The sequence below is a fragment of the Paroedura picta genome, chromosome 3 (genome assembly GCF_049243985.1).
Source record: "Paroedura picta isolate Pp20150507F chromosome 3, Ppicta_v3.0, whole genome shotgun sequence".
Taxonomy (NCBI): domain Eukaryota; kingdom Metazoa; phylum Chordata; class Lepidosauria; order Squamata; family Gekkonidae; genus Paroedura; species Paroedura picta.
In genome coordinates this window covers 64986378-65009504 of record NC_135371.1, presented here as the reverse complement: position 1 = coordinate 65009504, position 23127 = coordinate 64986378, and the positions used below count along the sequence as shown (strand labels likewise).

At 45.4% G+C, this 23127-nt stretch overlaps 2 protein-coding genes across 7 annotated transcripts in view; one reads left to right on the top strand and one right to left on the bottom strand.

The window, feature by feature from the left end:
• RNF123 (ring finger protein 123) overlaps window positions 1-23127 on the bottom strand; it is a 160240-nt gene that overhangs the window by 32684 nt on the left and 104429 nt on the right. The window lies entirely within an intron of this gene.
• AMIGO3 (adhesion molecule with Ig like domain 3) lies at window positions 6302-15394 on the top strand. 3 transcript variants are annotated; one of them, XM_077326056.1, is made up of 2 exons: window positions 6302-10326; window positions 12603-15394. In XM_077326056.1, exon 1 carries the CDS (start codon window positions 7116-7118, stop codon window positions 8664-8666), a length of 1551 nt encoding a protein of 516 aa, XP_077182171.1. In that variant the 5' UTR covers window positions 6302-7115; the 3' UTR covers window positions 8667-10326; window positions 12603-15394. The 3 variants fall into 3 exon arrangements, with proteins under 3 accessions (XP_077182171.1, XP_077182172.1, XP_077182173.1); XM_077326057.1 differs by having other exon boundaries at window positions 6302-9316; window positions 12606-15391; XM_077326058.1 differs by having other exon boundaries at window positions 6302-9316; window positions 12603-15391.

Here is a 23127-nt window from a genome sequence, read left to right as displayed (position 1 = left end):
ACCAATTGTCCCGCTAGTCGCCCCCTCCCCGTCTCCACAGCAGGGCGCGTCCGATTTGGGAGCTGCTGGCGGGGGCTGAGTAGGGCGGAGGGAGTGAGGGAGATGCCTCACCTCCCCTCGCCGCCCGGTCCTTCCCTTTGTCCCTCCATCCCTCCTTCCCTGCGGGGGGGAGATGAGCCTGCTGTGGGTGGAGCAGCCATCGAAGAGACCGGGTGAGAGCGGCCACTTCGAGGCGCGGCAGGAACAGGAGGCAGATCACGATCCCCCGTCAGGAGCAGAGCGCTCTCTCCATCGTTCTCCAAGACCGGGGCAAAGGACGCCAGGAGCAGAGCGCTCACTCCTTCGTTCCCCTGCACAGAGCTCCGGCCGGGTCTCCTCTTGCCCGCGCCCAAAGCGCGCCGCCGGGTGGGATGTTGCAGCTCGCGCTGCCCAAGCGCTGGCGAGCGCGTCCTGTCTGGGCCTAGGCAAGAGGAGACCCAGCCGGAGGTCTTTCCAAGTGCCTTCTCACGAAGGGACTTGTACACACTCAGCCTCAGCCTCCCTTCGCATCCTCATTGGCTACTGCAGACCACACCGCCCTACACATGGCCGCGTCCTCCCTCCGGCTCAGAGCTCGGCCGAATCAGGGGCGATGTGGTGCGTGCAGCTTCTTCTAAGGGCCCGCCTCGCTGCAGACCCGCACAGCCCCTTCAGGGCGCAGTCCGTGGCGGCCCGGCTCCAGCACCTGGAGGGAGAGCTTGAAGGCATCCAAGTGCCGGGGCATGGAAGAGCGAGCGGGTGATCACGTCCAAGCAAGGGCCACGCATTCACGTTGAGGGCAGCCGAGCAGGTGGTCAGTGGTGCGGCTCGGAAATGCGTGGTGGGGCTGGTGTAGGGGGAGGCATTTTGTGGGAGGGGCTCGTCGAGGTGGGAGTTTCATGCACCTCTTGGTGTATTCATTTATTTATTTACGGTCATTTAGACCAAAATTTTAGAAGCACTACTATACAATAGCAGTTTGTAAAAGGGAAGGTAATACATTAAAAGGTTAAAAATGCATCAACAATAAAACTTAAAACTTCACCATAAAAGCCAACATTTAGAAGCATTAACTGCCGTTGACTATTTTACATGGATAAAATGAGCCATAAAAGCAATAAAACTAATAAAGATGTTAAAATATAAAACAAAAGACAAGATTAAGAGGCGTGCGATACATCTACTAACCAAAAAACATAAGAAGTTCTGTGGACCTATTATGGCTATACATGAGTGACCCATTCTTTCCTAATTCTTAAAGCTAGCCACGCAAATTTTGCTACTTTGCTAGTTAACAAATTATCTGTATCTGATAGCAATATTTGCAGGCGATGCTTTCTCAGGTCGTGAGGGCATTCTATAACCATTGGTATTAATGCACCTGTGCGAATATGATTATAAAGCTTGCACTCAAATAAGATGTGTTCTATGTTCTCTACTTGACCCTCATTGCAGATACAGAGTCAATCCTTGAGAGGGAGTCCATCAAATTTCCCACTCAAGTAAGCAAAGGGCAGGGCATTGTGACGAAGGAGGGTAAAGGATCTCCTGTGCTCAGGATTTACCACAGGATATTGCATCTGGGTGTTCCTGCTTAGGAGATCTTTCCTAAAAAGTGGGTCCTGAATATTGTTGAGATCATGTTGCCTCTCTACTTCTACCACTCTTGTCTTAACAAGATCTATAGCCTTGTCATAACCCATAGACAAAAACAATTGATATGAGAGACCATAGTAGCACAAATTTTTAGTGAGTGCAATTTGCCAAGGTGCAACAAATGTGTCGATCACTATTAGACTTGCAAGACTTTGCTGTTGGAAAAGTAGTTTTAGCCAGAATGTAAAGGTAGCTATCCAAAGCCTGGACTGAATGTTGACCATACCTGTCTCAATCCTAACTGCTACATTTGAGATGTTGTTTGGTATTGCCAGAATTGTCCTCAGAAATTTAGACTGGACCTTTTCTAGACTGCCCAATCTGCCCGTTATACTAATTGGAGTCCCATATGTTAGCTGAGCAAGAGCCTTAGCCTTGAAGATGTTAATTGCTGCTGGAATGTAGCGGCCTCCTTTCTGCCAGAATAATTTTTTAATTGCACCTGCACTTTTCTGTGTATTTAAAGAGATGTTATTAATATGGGCAGATCTTGAATAGGTTGCCTGGAAAATAACACCAAGATATTTGTAATGTTGGACTTGTTCTATTAGGGTGCCATTTAGTCTCCAGATATGAGATTTAGGTCTCTTACCACATACCATGATCTTGGTCTTATCATGGTTAATTACCAGGCTATTCAATTGACAGTAGGAGTTTAGCGCTCTTAAGGCTCTTCTCGGTCCTATAGGGTAGCGGTCCCCAACCTTCTTGTAGCTGGGGACCGCCTCCGAGGGTGGGAAAGAGCCGGCGGCCCAGCCGCCGCCGCCGCACGTAAATGTGCATGTGCAGTAACCGCGCATATGCGTTTTTGCCACTAGGTGGCGCTAACGTGCATGCGCAGAGCTGTCGCACGTGCGCATTTTCGCCAGCAGGGGGCGCAAACACGCATGTGCGGCAGCTCCACGCGTGCATGTTTGCGTCGCTGGCATGCCAGTGGCCCAGTACCATGGACTTCGCGGCCCGGTACCAGGCCGCAGACCGGGGGTTGAGGACCCTGCTATAGGGGTTCTGGCAAATATGGCTAAGTCATCAGCGTATAATAAAAGTGAGATGTGTCTTTCCCCAACTTTTGATGGGTGGAAATTTGGTTTTTTCAGAGAGTGGCCAATATCGTTTATAAAGAAATTGAAAAGGAGAGGGGCTAAGATACAGCCCTGCTTAACTCCCTTTCCAGAGTTAATTATATTAGTTAGATGACCTTGGGGAGTACACTTAACTCTAATAGCTGTGTTTTTGCATAAGGTTTTAATTAAGAAAAGTAGACGTCTGTCAATGGATGCCCTTTCTAATTTGGCCCATAGCACATTTCTAGGAATAGAATCAAATGCAGATTTAAAATCAATGAAGGCAATATAAAGGGAGGACACTGTTTTAGATTAATATTTAGTTATCAGGTGGTCAACTAACATACAGTGGCCCAGTGTTGACCTTCCTTTTCTAAAGCCTCCTTGTTCCTCTATGAGCCCCGCAGGACGGGACGGGGGCGCCCGCGGAAGGGCAGAGGGGGGGTGCGTGGCAGGACTAGGACACGGGGGGAGGGGAGGCCGCCACCGCTCCTTCAAGGTCAGGCCGGCCCCTCCGGGTGGGGTGGGGCCAGACAGGGGAGGCAGGAGGCCGGGGGGAGGAGGAGGAAGGGCCTAGCCTGACAGGCATGGGCTCGTGTCGTTGCAGAAGGACCAAAAGCATGTCTGGCATCGCCCTCAGCCAGCTCGCCCAGGAGAGGAAGGCCTGGAGGAAGGACCACCTGTTTGGATTTGTAGCTGTACCAACAAAAAATCCAGATGGCACAATGAATCTCATGAATTGGGAATGTGCTATTCCAGGGAAGAAAGGGACACCATGGGAGGGAGGTTTATTTAAATTATGGATGCTGTTCAAGGATGATTATCCCTCTTCACCCCCAAAATGCAAGTTCGAACCACCATTATTCCACCTCTTGGTGTAATGGCGCCAGCATCTCACGCTTCGCTCTGCCATAGATCTAGTTTGCATTGGCCCTGCTTTGCTTGCGTGTCAAAAGTTGGGAGCAAGGCAAGGCTCGGCTACCACCCCATCCAGAGCGATGCAGCCTGGCCGGCCATACGGGGCCCTGAGACGACGACGCCACCACTGAGCGCAGCCCGGCCCCATGGCTCTGCCTAGCCGCCCCACAACGCCGACGCCAGGGCTCGTGTGCCGCCGTCCCCCCGCCGCGGCTGCTGCCCCCACCCCAGTTGGAGGGAGGGAGGGCCACCACTGACCCCGGTGTGCCGCTTTTCCTCTGGCAAAATCTGGTCACTTTAGGCTTGTGACAAGAGCTGAAAATTACGCATAGCAATAGAAAGGATGTTACTGCTTTCAACCTTAAGCCTTCTGAGAGCACACTGCTTCCTGGTGTACAGCCCCACTGGGGAAGGGCCAAATGAGCCACTCATTAACTTCAAAGAATGAAAAACTTAAGAGCACACAGCATTGAAGTCAGAGGTCCAAATTGCTGAATATGAAAGAAGCTCCAGAAGCTCTGGGTTTTGTGGGAGGCACTACAGACTGTAAAGTTAGGACATATGTGGAACCTGAATTACTCACTAGCTACATATGCCTACACTCAAGGTCTTCATGGGTCTATTTCCTAGATATTTTCTTACAGAGCCAATGCTGTGTCAACAGGTCATCTGGAAAACCAGGTTTTCTGTAAAACTGATAATCTTTTGACATTGTATAGTCATTTTGGTAACTCTGCCTTTCAGTGACCTCTCCATTACATCGTATCTTATTCTGTTCAAGCATACATGTCATGCAGTGGTCTGGGTACTCACCTTTGAAATTTCAGATGCCCATACTAAATGCTTCTGTTCACTAAAACCGAACGCTTAAATCTCCCTGAGTGAACCCTAGCATATGTAATCACAATAACACTACAAATCGCTCCAGGTGGGTAGCCACATTGGTTCAAATTTACAGAACACAACAGCTTACATCTTTAACCGCTCCTAGCGGAGCCGATAATATATTTCGTTAAGGGCACCAAAGGTGGGCCCTGTCCATGATGAGGAAGGGTGCCCATAGGCCCCTTCCTCTAGAATGACAATCGGGGGGCCCAATTGGCAGGCGCAAAGCACAGTGCGGCTCCCAATTGGTCCCTTGCCGCTGGGCTGACTAATCGGGTCCCTTGCCGCTGGGCTGACTAATTGGTCCCTTGCCGCTGGGCTGACTAATCTGCCCCCCTTCCTCCTCGCCCGCAGCCGCCCGCCCGCCGCCATAACTTCACTCACTTCCACCAGACCAGGACGCTGCTTCACCGCCGCACAACGAGACTCTGCACGGCCCCAGGTAGCCGCCAACGTGGCCGAGGGCCCTCGACGAGTCGCACAGCGACAAGCCAAGCCCACATCCTGCCCGCTGACTCCCGATACCAGCCCCAGCCATGCCGCGCCGCCCCACGCCCGCGCTGGCCCCGCCGACTCCCGGGCCCCGCTCAAAACACCAGCCACGGCCACACCGGCCCCGCAGCCCCCCCACTCCTGAGACCCGCCTGAGCTGCGCTGCCCCGCCCCGCGCCGGCCCCGCCGACTCCCGGGCCCCGCTTTAGACACTAGCCACGGCCGCGCTGGCCCCACAGCCCCCCCACTCCCCAGGCCCACCCGAGCTGCGCTGCACCACCCCGTCCAATGCCCGTGCCGGCCCCGCCGACTCCTGGGCCCGCTCGAGCCCCCAGCCACGCCCGCGCCGGCCCCGCAGCCCCCGCCAACTCCGAAGACTCGCTAGCGCCCACTGCATTAAAACTGCAGCGGGCTTATTTACTAGTCTTGAATAAAACAGTTGGTCTTAAAGGTGCCAATGGACTTAAACATTGTTCTACTGCAAACGTCACTGAGCAACTGTTACTATATCTTTCTGTATGAAGGCGGTCTAAACAAAACTACTAATTTGTATTTATTTATTTTTATTTATATACTGCTCTTCCTTGCACCTCAGGGTGGTTTACAGTGAAAATTTTCACACTGTAGTACAAGGGACATCATCATTGGGTCATATAATACTTCAAACGGTAGAATTTGTAACAATAAAATATTTAACACTTAACACTAGAATATTTCAACTCCACAACTCAGGGGTTGTACATTGTTTGCTGCACTGTGATTTGAATTTTTCCATCTGTGAGACATAGTTGGTGGTGGGAGGGGCCTCTGGCCTCTGGATTGGTGGAGTTGCTTCATTGGCCTTGCCCCAATGAAGAGCTCCATTTTGCAGTTCTGCTTTGTGAAATGGCCAAAACAATAGAGCTGATCTTGCTTATGTTCTATAAGCACTACTATGAATTCGAACACTTTTTCTTAAAGGCAGCCAAGATTTAAAAAACTGCTAAAATTAAGAAATCCCCAATCTGAAACACCTTTAAAAAGCAATAAGAGTTTGGTTTCTTATCAAAATCACATTTGTCCTCCTTTTAGTAAGCCTCATTCTATCATCCCTTGGCTTTCCCCTTGGAAATGTACTGGCACAAGTTGCTGCAGTTCTTGCACATTGCACTTCTAGGATCTCTGTGCAGGAAGTGTCTGCCCCCACATGGCATAATGAAGAAACAACATGCCATTCAAAAAGAAAAAGAAAAAAAAAGAAGTCACTACCAATTGTCTTCTCTCCACCCCTTCTGCCTCCACTCCCGGTCTGTTACATAGACCAATAGAATTTCTCCTGACTCATACCGCTCAGCCTTTCATATTCAGAGGCAGTGTGTAAATAGGAGCAGAAGAGGGGGGAAAGTTTGCATACATCAAGCTCAGAGGAAAGATGAAACAAGCAGCAGGAAGGAATATGGCTGCTCAGTATCACCCAGAAAAGAACACACAAGGGTAAGAGCTCCTTTCTGGGCATTCCTTAATTTTTGCCAGCATTTCCATTTTTGGGATACCGAGATGCACTCCTGCCTGAGCCTCCTTTGTGATGGATCTGCACAAGAGATTCCTACGCACAAGATGAGGATCTACTAATGGAAACTTCAGGCTCCAAGGATGCTTGGGTCAGCAAAAAAGAACATCAGAGGATAACCCAGGAGATTTCAATTTTTGCTGCAGAAAATAAGCAAGCACCTAGGTTTGTTGCATGGAAACTGAATGTATCTGCAGCTCTGTGCACTGCTTTTAGGAGTGGAGCAAACCAGCAGGAGTTTTGAACAGGTGATGATCTAAATAATTTTAGATACAAACTGTGTCTAAGTGGATCTTACTGAAGTATTGTAGAACCTAAACATTTTTTATAGCATTTGCCACTAAACTTTCTCAAGTGACTGAACTTTGCGTCCATTTGAGATTTCCATTTCATTAATTTTGGTTCAAGAAGATCTATTTCAGTGATTTAGTCACAGTACTGTGCTCCGTGTCAGGGTTGCGTTGGGTGTGAAAATTACCTTGACAGCTGGATTCCATGCCGCTGTTAACAAAGGTGGGGGAACCCTTTGGTATATGATGAATATGCTGCTATTGGCTACAGTTGTCTGGAAATTTCTTGGGAATCTGCTGGTATTCTTAGAATTGTTTGTTGAAGTCAGCACTTTCAATTTATCAGCCTTCATGAGCTGCCCTAAGGCTTGTATTTGTACTGCTGATCTTTTGAGTTGTGCCAGACAGGAGCTTCACCAGGTTCCTCTCAGGCTGCCTCCTACAGCCACCACCTTGGATCTCAGCCACAATGCCATCACTCACCTTAATGACCACTGGCTGGCCACCTTACCACGCCTTCACACCCTCAGGATCAGCCACAATCACATCAAAGACTTCTCACGGCAGGTGTTTCACAACGCTATTTATCTTGTGCACCTAGACATGTCTTCCAACCATCTGCATGCTGTCAAGAAGCACTACTTTGAAAACCTTGTGAATTTGGAGGAACTCTTGTTATACCATAACGAAATCGTAGAAGTGGATGGAAATGCTTTTCTCAAGCTTGTCAGTTTGCAAAAAGTCTATCTAAGTTGGAATTACATAACTCAGTTCCCATTTACAGCCATTCAAGGATTCAACCACACTCACTTGAGAACCCTTGATCTTTCTACCAACAATCTAAGCAGCATCCCAGTTGAAGAAATATCAGCCTTGCCTGTGTACATAAAAAATGGTTTATATCTTCACAATAATCCTGTGAAATGTGAGTGCTCTCTTCATCAGATGCTTCAAGAATGGAAAAATCGTGGCTTCAGTTCTGTGCAGGATTTCACAGAACAGCATACTTGCAAGGCCTACAGTGATGTACCACGATCTATTGTTAATACCTTCAAATATAAATATTTTGAAAACTGCTCCACAAGTCTAGCAGTACTGAGCATTCCAGAGATTCCATGCAAAGTGGGACAATCCTTAGTCCTTCACTGCAACACAAGCCTTCTTGATGACAATACCACTATCTACAGGTGGATCTCTCCCAAGCATGAATTATTCATGTATCCTGAGCACAGTGATGGGATACACAAAGCTTTTAAAAATGGAAGCCTAAAGATTACAAATACTGAGCTTTCCCATTCTGGTGTTTATGTATGCATAGCTATCAGTGAGCGCCAAAAGATCAATGCAACTCATGAAGTCAACATCACAGTCCACTACCCCAAATTTGCAGACTCTTTCAATACTGGCATCACAACACTCCTAGGGTGTGTTGTCAGCTTGTTACTAGTCCTCATGTACTTGTATCTCACACCATGTTACTGCTCCAAATGCTTCAAGAAGCCTGCAAGTCCTCCTCAAGACTGCAGCGCCCAATCATCCATTCTAAGTTCAACCCCACCAGCCACAGATGGGCCAAATCGCAAGATCAGCACAAATAAGCATGTTGTTTTCCTAGAGCCCATCAAGGAGGCTCGAAATGGAAAAGTCAGGCTGGCTGTTGGCGAGGACTTTCCTGATGCTAAAAGCCCTACGCTGCTGCAACTTAAGTTGGACTCTGGATCCATCAGTTCAGTCTTTTTAGATCACCCTATTATATCCTATGAAGCAGAAGATCTGTCACAGGCAGATGAGTAGCAATCAACCCCCCAAGATGAATGTAACTGGGGAGAGAGGGTGGAGAGGGATCAAATTTATTTTCCATCATGGAAAGAAGATACAAGATATATTCATGAGGAAGTTTCTTATCAAAATGTGGACGATGGAGCTTTCTTACAATTTCCCATCACTTCCCTCATCAGGAAGAGCGAGATATTTCCTCTTAGCAATTCCAGTCTGACTGCTTCAGAATCTATTTATTATACACCACAAAGGAAGACTAAATGCTTGTACCTAAAGACTGCAGCTTGCTCTGTGGAAGAGACAGTATGTGTAGCAGAGGGAACTCCCTTCACTTTAGAAAACTGCTGTATAATTCAAGCTTGTGTTACAGCATTGACCTTCAGAGGATAAACATTTACTATAGAACAAGCCTGTATTCCCGGACAAGAAAAGACTGCCCTCACCACCTAAACAGAAGACCCTTCCTTATTTTTTGAACTGCTTTAGTCTTCTAGTGCTTGCAATATTAATTTGAAAAGTGTTCCTGAACCCACTCTTTCCAGTATCAGGGCTTCTCTTAGCAATTCTTAGCATGGTTAAAAATGGAAGCAGTGCTCCATGCAGGGAGGTCACTAGCCCTGCTCAAGATGACCACTTCACATTCTTGGATATGTGCAATCAGCCACGTAAGTGAAAAAAACTATCAGAGTTAACTGTGCACTTGAATCAGCTTAACAATCCGTTTTTCTTAAATGAAATACCAAATGTGCTGGCAGCCATGTATTGGGGTACACTTCTAACAAGCAACTGTTTTTCAGGCATCCGTCTCTAATTATAAGCAGGCAAGCTTCAAGGTTGCAACAGAATCCTTCTAGCTCAGGAATACAGTGTTTCTGGTTAGCTGCAGCAGCAAAAGAAAAATGTTATCCTTGGACTAGACTTGAAAAGGGCAAATTATTCCCCTTGATCTCAGCACAATGTAAGGGATTTTTTCTGTTTAAGACAATGGGCATTCAACCGAGTAAAAAGAATGATATTTACACACAGTGAATGCTGTTTGCTTTTTTAAAAATAAAATGTACAGATAACTCATGGCTGGCCCATTTATTTAGCTGATTTTTGGGATGGGAAGTGCTAAATGATTAGATTTACTATCAATCAATCTTTATTTACAGTCATTTAGACCAAAATTTCAGATGCACTAATGAACAATGGGAGTAAAAATCGTTTTTGTCTATGGGTTAGGATAAGATTAGATTTACTAAAGGAAGTGATTCAAAACTAGAATATCCTTGTTTCCTACATCTCATGAAAGCAGCAGTAAATAATAAATCTTAGGATGCATTGTTTATGCACATAATACTTTGATCCAACGATGCACTGCTCAGCATTCCCTGTATACACAAAGTGTCATACAAATGACGTCTCCCTGAGAAGAGCAGATTTGCTTGGGAGAACTAACTAATGAGGCAAGATTCCGATTTGTATAATGTTAACCAGGGGCTAGATGTCTTCTCACACTACAAGCGTACTGAATACTTTCTAAAAAATTAATTTGAAAGTTTCTTTGCCTTTGATACAATGTGGGACAGCACTGGCCTCTACCTTGTCTGTGATCACGAACACCTCTCACAAAGTTATCAGTTCCAAATCCACACAGATCCCAACAGATCCTGGACAAATGTTGCTACAGCAGGTAAATCTGAATTATAAGATAATTTAGATAATGTTTTTATTTAGAACATGCATATGTCACTTTTCCCATTTAGAAATTGCTCAAAGGTTTAGCGACCAAGTTGAAGATACAAAGAGGGATTAGAACACACAAAGACTAATGAAAGCAATTGTGGGCTGTTTCTGTGGAATAGAAGCTTATCATCTTATTGTCTGTAAAATGCTTGCTTTGGAAATGCTTGGTAGAGACAAGGAGAATGAAATGGAGACATGAAATGATGCAGAGACCACCACGTATTAGATGGACTATATGGCAGAATGTACCACATTAGCTTCAAAAGTGGGATGGTCATTGTTGATTAATTATATATAGACTTGTATATAATTCTCTGGATAGTTAAAGCTTCAGCAACTCTCTGGATTATTCAAAATTCAGGTCTGAAATTAGAAGCAACAGTTTCCCCATAGTCACTTTTAGAAAGGAATGAAAACTAATAAACCCCTACAGTTGCTCCAGCCATAAAAGCCTGCTTGAGTAAATAGCTCCCGCATTACTTATGAAAGCTACCTAGGCTCAGACTATCCTCACCCTCTGGAAGAAAGCAACTCCAACGTGTGTCAGGGCTATCAAGGAACCTCTCTGGGTACCTGGAATGTGGAGCACAGAGAATGCCGGAGAAGCACAAAGACATAGGTTGATTAGTATTTATCTCTACTCCTTACTGCTTTGTTGAACACAAGCTTGAAACAAAAGAAATGGAGAGCTGAGCATCCAGCAAGGAAGCTCCTCTCCAGCATTAGTGGTGCAGACCCAGCTTGCAATTATATACTTGGAGATGGAGGGCAAAGACTCCATCTGTGGGATGAGCACAGAACAATGAAAGGAAGCTACATCCACTCCCAGGATCTCTTTGGACAGGTTCTGCAGTTCGTAAAGCCCTGTTTGCTAATTCTGCAGGCCGGGTGATAATTAGCCAAGGGTCTCATTTGACGAATGGTGAGGAGAACAGAATGACTAAATTTTATTGTGTGCATACTTCAGCTTTCTTCCATGTGTGAGACCTTATGGTGTCCTTACCACTTCCAGAGAGAGAGAGAGAGAGAGAGAGAGAGAGAGAAATATCTTAAAATACTACCTGGGACTTTCAGCTTTGTGCCCAGATGACTGAATTTCTGCTTTAGCCCATCTAATTAATGCTGAAAGGTCAGGACTCAGCCAAAACCAAGAGTGAATTTCTACTTCAGTCTTGACTTATTTAGAAAGCAAGAGAAATGTTGGACTGTCTTTAAACCATGTATGAGCCAGAGAGACTATGGCGCTGCCAGAATTTCACTTATACTATGACTGCAGTTCTAAGCAACTTGTTTAGACGATGCTCAACAAAGTTGGAACAGACTATTTTCCACACAGTATATCCTACTCAACATATCCCTTAATGCCAAAGTAACCTCTGTTCCGTATCTACATCCAACTTTCATTGCTTTGCTTGTTGTAGAAATTACCCAACGGAGGAGGCTGAGGTTTTTTCTTTTCCATTAATTACGTGTATTAATGGGATTTGTTTCTGCAGCCTTTGGAAAGTAGAAGGGAGGATGCCAGTAGCACTAGCAGTTTCTATTCCTGCATTTATTTTGAGTGTTTCTAAATGCATTCCAGGAAGGTCACAGTGACATCCATAACACTGTGCTCCTAAAACCATTGCCATAGATCCTTTTACCAAGGCAGTTCACTTTTACCATTTGCTGGCTCTTTTTGACCCCTAACAAAGGCAATGATCATCAATTACAAACTTCAATGGTAGATGGAAGCCCTTTATTCTTTTCAGGAGGAAAGGGAAATGCAAAGAATGTTCTTCGTCTCAATCATTATTCAAAATGAAAAGGAAAAAAAAAAGGGAAAGGGAACATCCCAAAATGTTCAAGCTCTGAGATTCCACTAAAACCTTTCTGGTGAATGGGGGGGGGGGGCAGCCCACACAGGCTATCAATTCCAGCTATGAGAGAATGGGATGCAGCAATTTCCCCGTGGTTTGTTGTTACAGTGTATACAAACAGGTCCATGTGTTTGTTCACAGGTGTTAATGCCTTAGTTTTGAACAGAATAAGCAATATTTCTCCCTTTTGGTTTGATTTTGAAGTCTAGAATTAACATGTTTCTGAAGGTTATTTTTCATCTGTTCTAATCTGGTCAGACAAATTGTAAAAAAAAAACCCACCCTGATATATGTCCTGCATCTTTACAAGAAAATTGGTGAGGTACTTAAACAAATGCATTTTAAAACATTTTTTTTTATCTAGCAGGAAAGATTTGCAGCTGCTGGCACAGACCACATCGGACATGCAGAACTTCAGCAGAAAAGAAATCTTAGTAAATGAGATGCTGCCACTACAGGCAGTGGAAAATTGGTGATTGTATTACCTTCTCTCATGGCTGCTTCCAGGGATACTCTCAAATTGCCAAACAAACAAAAGACTACAAAAAAGCTTCTAACGTATTCTCCTTAGCTAAGCAAAGCAAGTGGGAAAAAGCAAGCAAGCAAAAAAATTAACCCTAGTGCCCACCAATTCAAAAACAAATCTTCAAAGGAATTGCCCAAGTTGTGTACAATAAAATAAAGGCTAATCATATATTATACAATTGTATTTTGTTCAAGAGGATCTTCCCTTCTTCCCTCCCCATTAACTGTGGCTTCAGCCTCCCCGCCCCACTACTAGCTCTACTTTTCCTCCCCACCAACTGGGTTCTGACTTCCACTCTCCAGGTTGGCTCCAGCTCAGTTCCTCTTCTCTTGTTCCTGGCTATCTTTGCCATGACAGTGGATATTAATTGCCATTTGAATTCCAAGATTTATTGGGGGGGAGAGGGTGACATATGCACAGATTTCTACTAATATTTTGGAGAGTGTGGCTGCTATGTTATGGCCACTGTCTAAAACTGGGATGGTAAACATACAGCCCGGGGGCCCAACTTGGCCCATCTAGGGCACTTACCTGGCCCGCAAGCAACTGGTGTGAGGAAGGGAAAGTGAGAAGCTGCTTCATGGGGTAAGCAGACAAGCAGGGACACACAATGAAGAGTGTGTGTGGTCAAAGCTGACAAGAAAGGAAATGGCTAGAGGACTATGAGGCTGAGGTAAAATAGTGTGGGGGAATGAAACCAAAGGTGGAGAACCAGGAGGTGTGGTGTTTTTTTCCCTTCTCAGCTTCTCCAACTGCAGCTCAGCAAGGATTGGCAAAGCCACTACATGGGGGTGGTGAAGCAGAGCAACCACTGTTGCCACCACTACACTAACCAGCTTCGTGTTTTTTCAAACAGCAACTGTGAGGGGGATTGTAAGAGTAGATGTGTAGAGTGGTGGTTTGCCAACAGAGAGATCGGGTCAGCAGGGAAGAGACAAGGAGGAGTCTGGCACATGGACTAGGAGGCAACTGGGCAGTCTTGCACACGCTGCTCTAAGGAGAAAGAGCTCCCAGCCTTGCAAGTGAGTGGAGGAACAAAGAGGAACCCAAGTCACTGCCACATGTCTGAACAACAGCAGAGCTTTGAGAGGCGGAGTGTTGGGGCAGGGGGGGGAATGGCAATTTCCCTTCTCCCCCCTCTCCCAACTTGTTCCCAGCCAAGAAATACAAGGAATCAAGGGAGGACAAAAAACACCCCCTGAAGGCATCAAAACAGCCTCCATAATGCTTTCCCCTCAGCCCCGCCACCTTTGTGGGAAACGCAAGAAGGATGAGAACCAGGGGAAGGGGCATCTGGGAGAGCCTGGTTCAGAATCCCCTTCCTCCTGAGCAAGGACCCTGTCACCTGGGTCAGCTGGAGCTAGTTGCTCCATCCTCACCGGGTTGGTGGTAGTGATGGAGATGTGGTAGTGGAGGGCGGAATCCAGCATGCCTCCTTGAGATCCTCAGAGGTAAGAAGAGAGGGAAAAAAGATGGATTGTAGCCATAGTTGACTGCTGAGGATGGGTAAATGAAGGGAACATGCTGAAAAACTACCTTATTTACTTGCCAGAATAGCTCATCTCCTGTATGTATGTACAAAAAGTAACTAATTTGGATGGCAATGTAAGGTACTACCCCTTTTATATCTCTTGGGAAACAACCTAGTCTTGCATATGATTAAATGCATTAATTGGGGCTTTTGTGGGTTCTCCAGTAAATACATTGCTTTCACTGGTATATTTTGAATAAAAAAGAATATAATTAGTTGGGTTTGTCTGGGCCCTTTATAAAGTTTATATCTCCGGTACCTGTCATTACATTTTATGGCACATGTGGCCCAGCCCAACAAAGTGACATTTAAGTCAGATCCATCCCTTGTAACAAATTAGTTCGACAACCCTAGTATAGAGAGATCTTCAGGCAACTCAGTATTTTCTAGTCCAGCTTTAAAACCAATCTCAAGAGGAGCAATGCTTATTCTTAGTTTGTTTATTCCATTCTTCCTAGTCCTTTCTTATAACTCAAAATGCGCTTCTAGACAATCAGAGCGACTGGAAGGGAAACTGCACTGACTCTTGGAGATGAGGAATCTGGAGAGGCTCACAGTCCCTCTAGATCAGGTTCAACATTCTTAGAACAGTCTAGAACAGAGCTTGGGAACACTGTGCCTTGTCTGGGTTGAGAAGTATGCGTTTTCTCATCTGAACATTATATCCAGGCAAATAAAAATTTCCTTCAATGCAGCCCGAGATTATCTTGCATATACATTGTTCCCTTCCAACAATGGAGAAGATGAAAAAAAACTTTCTTGGCCCTGGACAGGTGAATTGAAATTTCACTTATTTTGGTTATTCCCCTCTTTCCTATTCATTTTTTGCTTATATAACTTTATAGGAGGGTCTGGGTGGGATTTATTCTTTTGGGGGGGGGGTTCAGCCATATGATATTAACAAATATCCATCAAAGCTTGATGCCCACTGTAATGGCAGAATCTTCTTCTAGCAGACCTTCCACTGGTAGCCCAGCTGCCAAAGGTGCATCCCCCAGTTCAGCAGTTGTGACTTGAATTCTCAGTTGGCTCTAGACTGAGACAGTATCAACAACATGTAGAAAGATTATTTTAAACCCCATAAACTAAGTGCCAAAATCAAATTTTAAAGAACCTAGCCTTGGAAAAAGTGATGAAATCTCAAAGTGCCAACAAACAATTATTCCATATGGAAGGACCTCAGATTTTCTAGACTCCATAGTATACATTTATATTTTCCTTCCAGTACTGCAGTCACTCATGGAGTTTTTCCTCAAAAACACAGTGAGATTGGTTTTCAAGGCAAACAATAATCACCAAAAAAGGTGATACACATTGTAGTCTATAAGCACCCTCCACTAGCTGTGCATCACCTAAAGCAACGGCAACCCAAATTCAACTGTCGGCTTTTAGTGGCCATAAAGACAGTTTTATGTATTGTTCTTTGTTATGATGTAAACCGCCCTGAGCCTCCGGGGAGGGCGGTATATAAGTATGATAAATAAATAAAAAATAAATAAATAAAAATAAACAGAAACTAAACATGAATACAAGCTCAGTTGGAAACCAACATAAATTGTATTGGCACAGGCTCAGCAAATTAGGCAGAGCAACATCATTCTGAATGAATGAAGGAGATGAACCGAAGTGCTAAGCTAGTTCTGAATGTACTGGACTCATTTTCCAAGGGTTGCCCTAAACATTCCCCAGCTCCAAGGTGCCAACAAACACACACTGCAGAAGCATAACTATGGAAAGGGAATGGGGCTTTGACTTAGTCACAAAATACATGTTTTGCATCATGCTAAAGTGTGCTTCCCCAGTGAAAAGATTTCAAGAACCAGGTGCCGGGAAAGCTCTTTGCTCTCACTGCTAGCAAGCAGCTCCAAGGCCTCAAGTGGAGAGACAACATGGATCAATGATCTGGCCTGTCAGTATAAGGCAGCTTTATATACATACACAGGAAAAGACCCAAGAAAGCCTTGTGGCAGCTTAATCCATTAATTGTGGCATAAGTGTTTGTGAACTAAACCTTTCATACAGGCTTGTATTTTAAAAAATCGGCATAAAGTAGCTGTTTATAAAGTAACACAAAAGGAAATGTGGTCGCCAAAGGATGCGCAGGCTCAACACAATCAAAGCCGACACAGGGATGACCATGAACCAACTAGAAGAAGCGATCATTAACAGAGATGTGTGGTGGAAGCTTTCCTATAGAATCGCCAAGGGTCAGACATGACTGAACTGATGACATCATCATCATCTGAACACAGCCCGCGGCGCCCGCTAAATAAAGCCGTAAAGGCTTTGTGGGAGGAGTTAGGGCGGGCTCGGTCCGGGATGAGGAAGGGTGCCGATTGGCCCCTTCCTCCGGACAGACCATCGGCCAGGCCAATCGGCAGGCGCAAAGCGCCCGGCCGATTCCCGCCCTGCTAACAAGGAAGCAACTGCGAGCTTCGCGCCTCTCGCCGCGTCAGGCCATCGGGCAGCGAGCCCCCGGCAGCCGCGTGGAGCGCGACTGCCAGGGGCTCCCTTGGGCAGCGGCCTGATGCGTCGGAGGCGCTTTGCACCTCTCGCCGCGTTAGGCCGCCGACCAAGGGAGCCCCCAGCATCCGCGCTCCGCGCGACCGCCGGCAGCTCCCATGCCTAGCGCCCACTGTATTTTAGTCATCATAATATATGATCACAGACAAAAAAATCATACCTCACAGAAAGAACCATCCCAAGCATATGCAAAATAAATACACACACTCACACATACATACCCCAAAATCAGTCACAAATATTGGTATTTATTTAGCTAACTGATACACTTTTTGATTTTGGAAAACAAAACTTTGTCTGCTAAAGTCTCATTTACTGCAAGGAGTGGTGAAAGTAGGATAAGCCCTTCTGGCACTGCCATTCTAAACCCCGCTGACTTCAGTGAATTTAGCTGGGTGCAACTCTGCTTGGGATAGCAATGCAAATGGATTTTATTTCTGCTAGTTTTTTTTTTTTCTGAATGTTTCGACAGACTATTTTGAAGGCAATGTATAAACCTAGGTTGATTCTGCACTTACTTTGTTTATTCCGTTGTGGATCCTGCTGAATTCAGATCGATTTGAACTCGGGTCTTCCTCTATTCCCCCCCCCCCATTGAAACAGAAAAGCGTTCTGCATGTCATTAGGGAAGCTCAGAAGGGGAGATGGAGCCAACTATAGCAGGAGCCTCTTTCTTTCTTTTCTTGAAGTGGGGGGAGGATTGGAGACAGCAGAGGAGGGGGAATAAATCCAAGAGGAAAATCTCTGCTGAGAGAAGTTAGGGCTTCTGGAGCTTCTGCTGAGAGAAGTTAGGGCTTCACCTTTAAGGCAAGACTTGAGACCTGGGAACGAGGAAGGCTTTCAACTGATGCCCTGGCCAATCAGGGCTTTTCAACAGCATTGGAAGCTCGAGGCAGCAAGTCAGTTTTGGAAAAGCAGAGAGTTGCACTCATGCCGATTTTTCAAATACCGAGGGTTATATCCACTCCAAGACATCATGGGGGAAAGGTAGGGTCACTCCAGATCAAACATGCTTGTTGCAGAAGAAAAATGTAAATCACCCAATATCAAAATGGAAATTGCATTCAGTGTAGACGGCAGGAACTGAATTGACCTGGGATTGGAAGAAAAGCTCCGTGCAGATTCAGCCCTAGCCTGTGTGGGTAAATCACAGGGCACTTCTGCACATTGAAAAAAATAGCATTATGCCAGCATAATGACGTAGTAATAAATATTATCGCGCCTCTGACCATTCCACACCTTCTTGCCATCTCGCTGTAATCTGTCACCTTTTCATGCTTCTTACACTCTGCAAGCACTGCTGGAAATGGTGGGAGAGAGCAACGTGGTTTATATGCGACTCTCCTCCGCCTGTCAATCAAGCCAGGGAGCCAATCCCTTTTCTCCTTTTTTAAAGGTCCCATGATGCCTGCCAATTTTTAAAAATTAATAGTTCTCTGTTGAAATGCCTATGCATCTAATCCCAGATGCATAGTGCTTTTTATAATGCCACCCATTATGGAATCACGAGTCTTGAATTGTTTAAAAATTAGTCTCGTTCCTGTTTTTTTTGGGGGGGGGGACTATAGAGAGGCATACTTTGTGTGACAACTTTGGGAAAAATTCTTTTTGGCTTTTCCTGCACACTTGTACACCTATTTGTTGCTCCAGGCCGTTTGTTTGTTTTTAAAACACCCGTTCCCGGGAGAAGGAAGAAGGAGGCGGGACTTTGGAGGCAGAGATAGTGCTTCTTTGACTCCATACATCTCTTTAGCATGTGCTGGTTGTCTACTGGGGGAAAACGCTTTTAATTTGGGGGATCCACTTTACACGATTCCCCAACTAGAACTTTAAAATGGAGGATCTAGCCAGCTGTTTGCTGCCTGGATGCTGGATGTAGGCGACGCCATGTGGAACAGCCGGAATATAACAACTACCTTAAGGTAAGCATTTCACTATATTTAACAGGTGCAGAAAGGCCCACAAAGTTCAGGCCCTGAAAATGTTCTAATGAAACTAATGACATTTATCTAATCTTACTTTCCCCACAGGAGGGCACATTTGTCCTTTCATTAACCAGTGAGAGCCCTGTAGTGGTTTGCCACTCAGCCATCCACAGGTCAACTCAGGCCTTGCCCTCAAATTTCATCCAACAAAGAATTCAATCCAGAAAGGAATGCAAGAAAGAAAGAAGGAATGCAATGTGGAGAAACTTGAACAGCTCTGGGGGGAACATTCATGCTGCAGGTGCAGTTCTTCCAAATCCTGGCATCCACAAACATCAGCTGCTCTGCAGCAATAAGCCTGGCAACCTCATTATCAGTAGCTGCATTGAAGAGGCAAAATTTCAAAGTAAAAAAGGCTAAATAGAAATAATCTTACTTTACCCAGGGTTAGATTAGTAAAAAGGAAAAAAAATCCCGTTTCTCTGATGAACAGGACTTTGAAATAGTAATGACTGTGCCTTAGGAATGCAACATGCTATCTCTCAGCAAGTACAACAGCAACAGAGAACCCAAATCATTGTCAAATTCGGAACATCTAAACTGCCTGAATATCCAGGTAACAAGTCCAATGTTTCTCCAAGAGAGAACAACAAAAAACTGTGAGTCATTCTCCCCACCCACCAGAAAAAGGCCTACTCAGCAGCAAAGTCCAGAATAAGTAGCCCATTGAGCAGTTGTTCCTAGAGAAGATAAGCAACACCTCCATATTCTCCCAAGCTGAAACAGAAAAGGAAAAATGCTACTCCAGGCAGAGACATAAATCATATGGCTGCAGACTGTGGGAATTGGACACCAAGTATCAAGGGAAAGTTGCCATTTCTAATCTTGGCTACACTGTGAGCTGCCAAGGATAGGGAACTACCAAGAATCCTACTAAATTCTCATGAAAATGAAAAACAACTGCTTGCTACTACTGAGAGAAGCCCCTCAATGAAAGGCTGTGCTCCCTAGACAACTTCCCCAGGCACAGCCCCTTGACTGAGGATTCTGTACAAAAACAGCAGCAAAATCATGTAGACGCCAGAACTTGACTGAAGTCTTGAACTTGTGCCCTGCAGTGCCTAGCAACTGAGGAGCAGTCTGGTCACAAAGTCTGCACTCCAATCAAACAGCCAATTTCTTGAGTGTGTGTAAGAATGCATATTTATTTATTTAAGCATTTTAGCCTCTCCCATCATTTCAGTCTCCCAACCTGGGGGTAAACAGAGCAGTAGCTTCACATTCATAAATGTCACCAATGAGTTTTTAACAGGAATGTAATAAACAACAACAAAGTTTGAAGCTGTGTCTTAGGGAAGCATTAATGCTGTTGCTGTTGTACTTGCTGGGAGAGAGCATGTTGCAAAGGCTTAAAGGAGAGGCAGTTTACAGTGGATGAGCGAGGGCTGTGAGTGTCCTGCATAGTGCAGGGGGTTGGACTAGATCAGTGGTCCCCAACCCCCAGTCCGGAGACCGGTACTGGTTCGTGGATCAGTTGGTACTGGGCCACGGCTCCTCCTCCCCGGCTGTTGCCTTGGGGGCTGCCCTGCCACTCTGCTGCCGGCTCACCTTTGGTGCTCGCCATGACTGGGGCTCCCCCTCGGCGTGGCACTGCGCAGCTGCTGCTGGCAGCGCCCCCCAGTGGGCGGCTGGAAGTCAGGGGCGACGGCGGGAAAGCAAGTAGAGCAGGGGCTTAGGTGGTGGCAACGTCCCTCGGCAAAAGACTACCCCCCCCCCCGGGCCTCAGTATAATTGTCAAGCATTGACCGGTCCCCAGTGATAAAAAGGTTGGGGCCCACAGGACTAGATGACCCAGGATGTCCCTTCCAACTCTATTATTCTATGATTCTAAGATTCTATCATTTTTATAACCTCTGTAAATAGTTGTCCTTGAGAAAATTCCCAGAAACAAATCTACTTCAGCTTTTCACAGATTATCATTTATCAAGAAAACTTCAGAACACACTTCCCCGCCAAAGACAGCACCAAACACAATATTCACTCTTATCTGGAGAGGAAATATTACCTAATCCAGCAATGAGTCAAGATGCTGTATGTACCCACAATGAGAAAAATTTCTTTACAGCTCATCATGTGCTTGTATAATGTAACTTGCCCACCTTGCCAAATTCCATTATGCATATTCCCCTGTAGCACAAGGGTATTTGTGCACAAGTGGGCTGGAAATTCTTTGGGCCATTTTGCACAACTTTAATATAGCACTAGTCTTACATTTTGTTTTCGCCACTAAACCTACGTTCCGCATGACGTCATTAGCAATCTGCAACACTCCTGCAACACTATCGCCAAAATCGCTTTGTCGTAACGATTTCCGGGGAATTGGGAAAAGTGGATTCACCCTCAGAAAATCGCTACACAACAATTTGCAACGCGAAAAAGACCTGTGTGTTCTCAATGTAGCGGTTGCAACAAAGTCCTTCCCCCTGGCTCTCTCCTCCGAACTTCCGGTGAAGCGATCGCCATTTTTTTTCCCTCGTAGCGGAAAAAAATTTATACTGCTGTTTTAGCACTGCTCAGGATTTCTTCTTCATTAGTGATTAAATTTTGCTTTCATTTGATCACTTGGCTACAGAAGGTAGGATTTAGGACAACACATCCATTACTGTGAATCCTGAAATAAAACTGCCAATATTTGACAGTGTAATATGTAATTTAAAAATGCACTCCAATAGTTCAGAAGTATCACACAAGAAACTAAACAGTCTATAAAACAAGTGTATAAAACCAATTACTACAATATAAGCAGAATGCATTTAACTAAAACCAGATACATCATAATGACTGCATCTGTCACTAAAAGCCAAGTAAAAGAAAAGATGCTTCATACTGAATCTGAACAGAGGAAGGCTCACATAGTTTCATATACTTCCAAGGGGAAGGATTTCCATAAACTGGCAGTTACCAGAGACCTGACCTTGATGTTTTCATCTGGCATACACATTTCAAGGGTCATGGGAGAACTCAGTGAAGAGACAGTCTTTCGGACATACTGTTCCATCCAAAGACCTGTTAACACTAAGCACTCACAAATCAGAGCTGCTTCCTCACAGTCATCTTCATATGGATTTATTACCAATCCAGTGAGCCTAGTACTGTGATACACCAGGGTTAGAATGTATGGAATTCCTTCTTTAAATTGCTGATAACCTGCATAAAAACACTCAAGCACTGGTTCAGCACATTCACATTACTTACAAGGCATAGTAAGCAAAGTTACACTCTAAGCCCAATGAATTCAAGGGTACAACGATGCACGGAACATGCCTATTTGCTGAAAGGCCAATGGACTTCCCCAGGGTCAAGCAGTTAAAAAGCTAAGCCTACACTTGAGATACTTTTCTTCATGTTCTTAATCATATACTGATAGTGAAGGATGGTTGCAGAAATATGCAGCTTTGGAACAAATCTTTATTCTGAGAACATCACAAAGGCTCACAAAGCAACAACTTTGGTACAACATATGTCTGAGTCTACGTCAATAAATTAGTGACAGCCCGACTTTCACAAGGTATGTGGAACACATACCTGATCCAGGGCTCCTTGGTCCCTCCCTCCTCTCAGACACACACATGCAGACAAGCAGACACATACTGCTTCCACCCCATTCCCCCCTGCCCTCACCCCGCCTTACCTCTCACTTTTCTCTGACCTCCTCCCTGGTCCCTCCCCTCTCCCCCAGACACACACCCAAACTCCCTCCTCCCTCCCAGTCCCCACTCCCTTCACCTCTTGCAGCAACACTGGCCTCGGCTCCTGCTGCACTGCCCTGCAACTGCCCTGGCCGCATTGGGCAGCAGTGGTGCTGGTCCTTTCTGCCTCGGGCAATGGCAGCACTGGCCCCATCTGCCTTGGGTAGTGGTGGCGCTGACCCCGCCTCCTGCTATGCTGCCCTGTGACTGTCCCAGCCTCTTCTGGCACGCTCCCTGGGGCGGGATTACTTATGTCCATACCCATTTCTCTCCCAGGGGATGTACTAGAAGGTATGTTCCACATCAATAATATCAGAAGCTTATGATTATTTCCCTTATCCTACAAAAATCTGATGTTCTAGAAAAGGTGAACAAATGCTTTAGCTGGTTGGAAGCTAGGCTTATTCTGGCTCTCTACACAGCAGAAAGCAATTCATCCTCCTCACCCATGTTCATCACCACAATGAACCCCTTCTTTTTGTAACATTTTCAATTATATGCATTGCCAAAAATCTCCTAATTAAATTGCAGAAGTCTAAGCTCTGTGAAGCAGGAGCTATTTGATGCCCATCTCGGGTCTATTACATTGACTCTGCAGCTTTGCAATGACACTGGGTTGCGCATGGTCAACAATT

Excerpts from the sequence above, each read along its gene's own strand:
- AMIGO3 (XM_077326056.1), top strand. The coding sequence starts at position 7,116 with ATGATGAATATGCTGCTATTGGCTACAGTTGTCTGGAAATTTCTTGGG.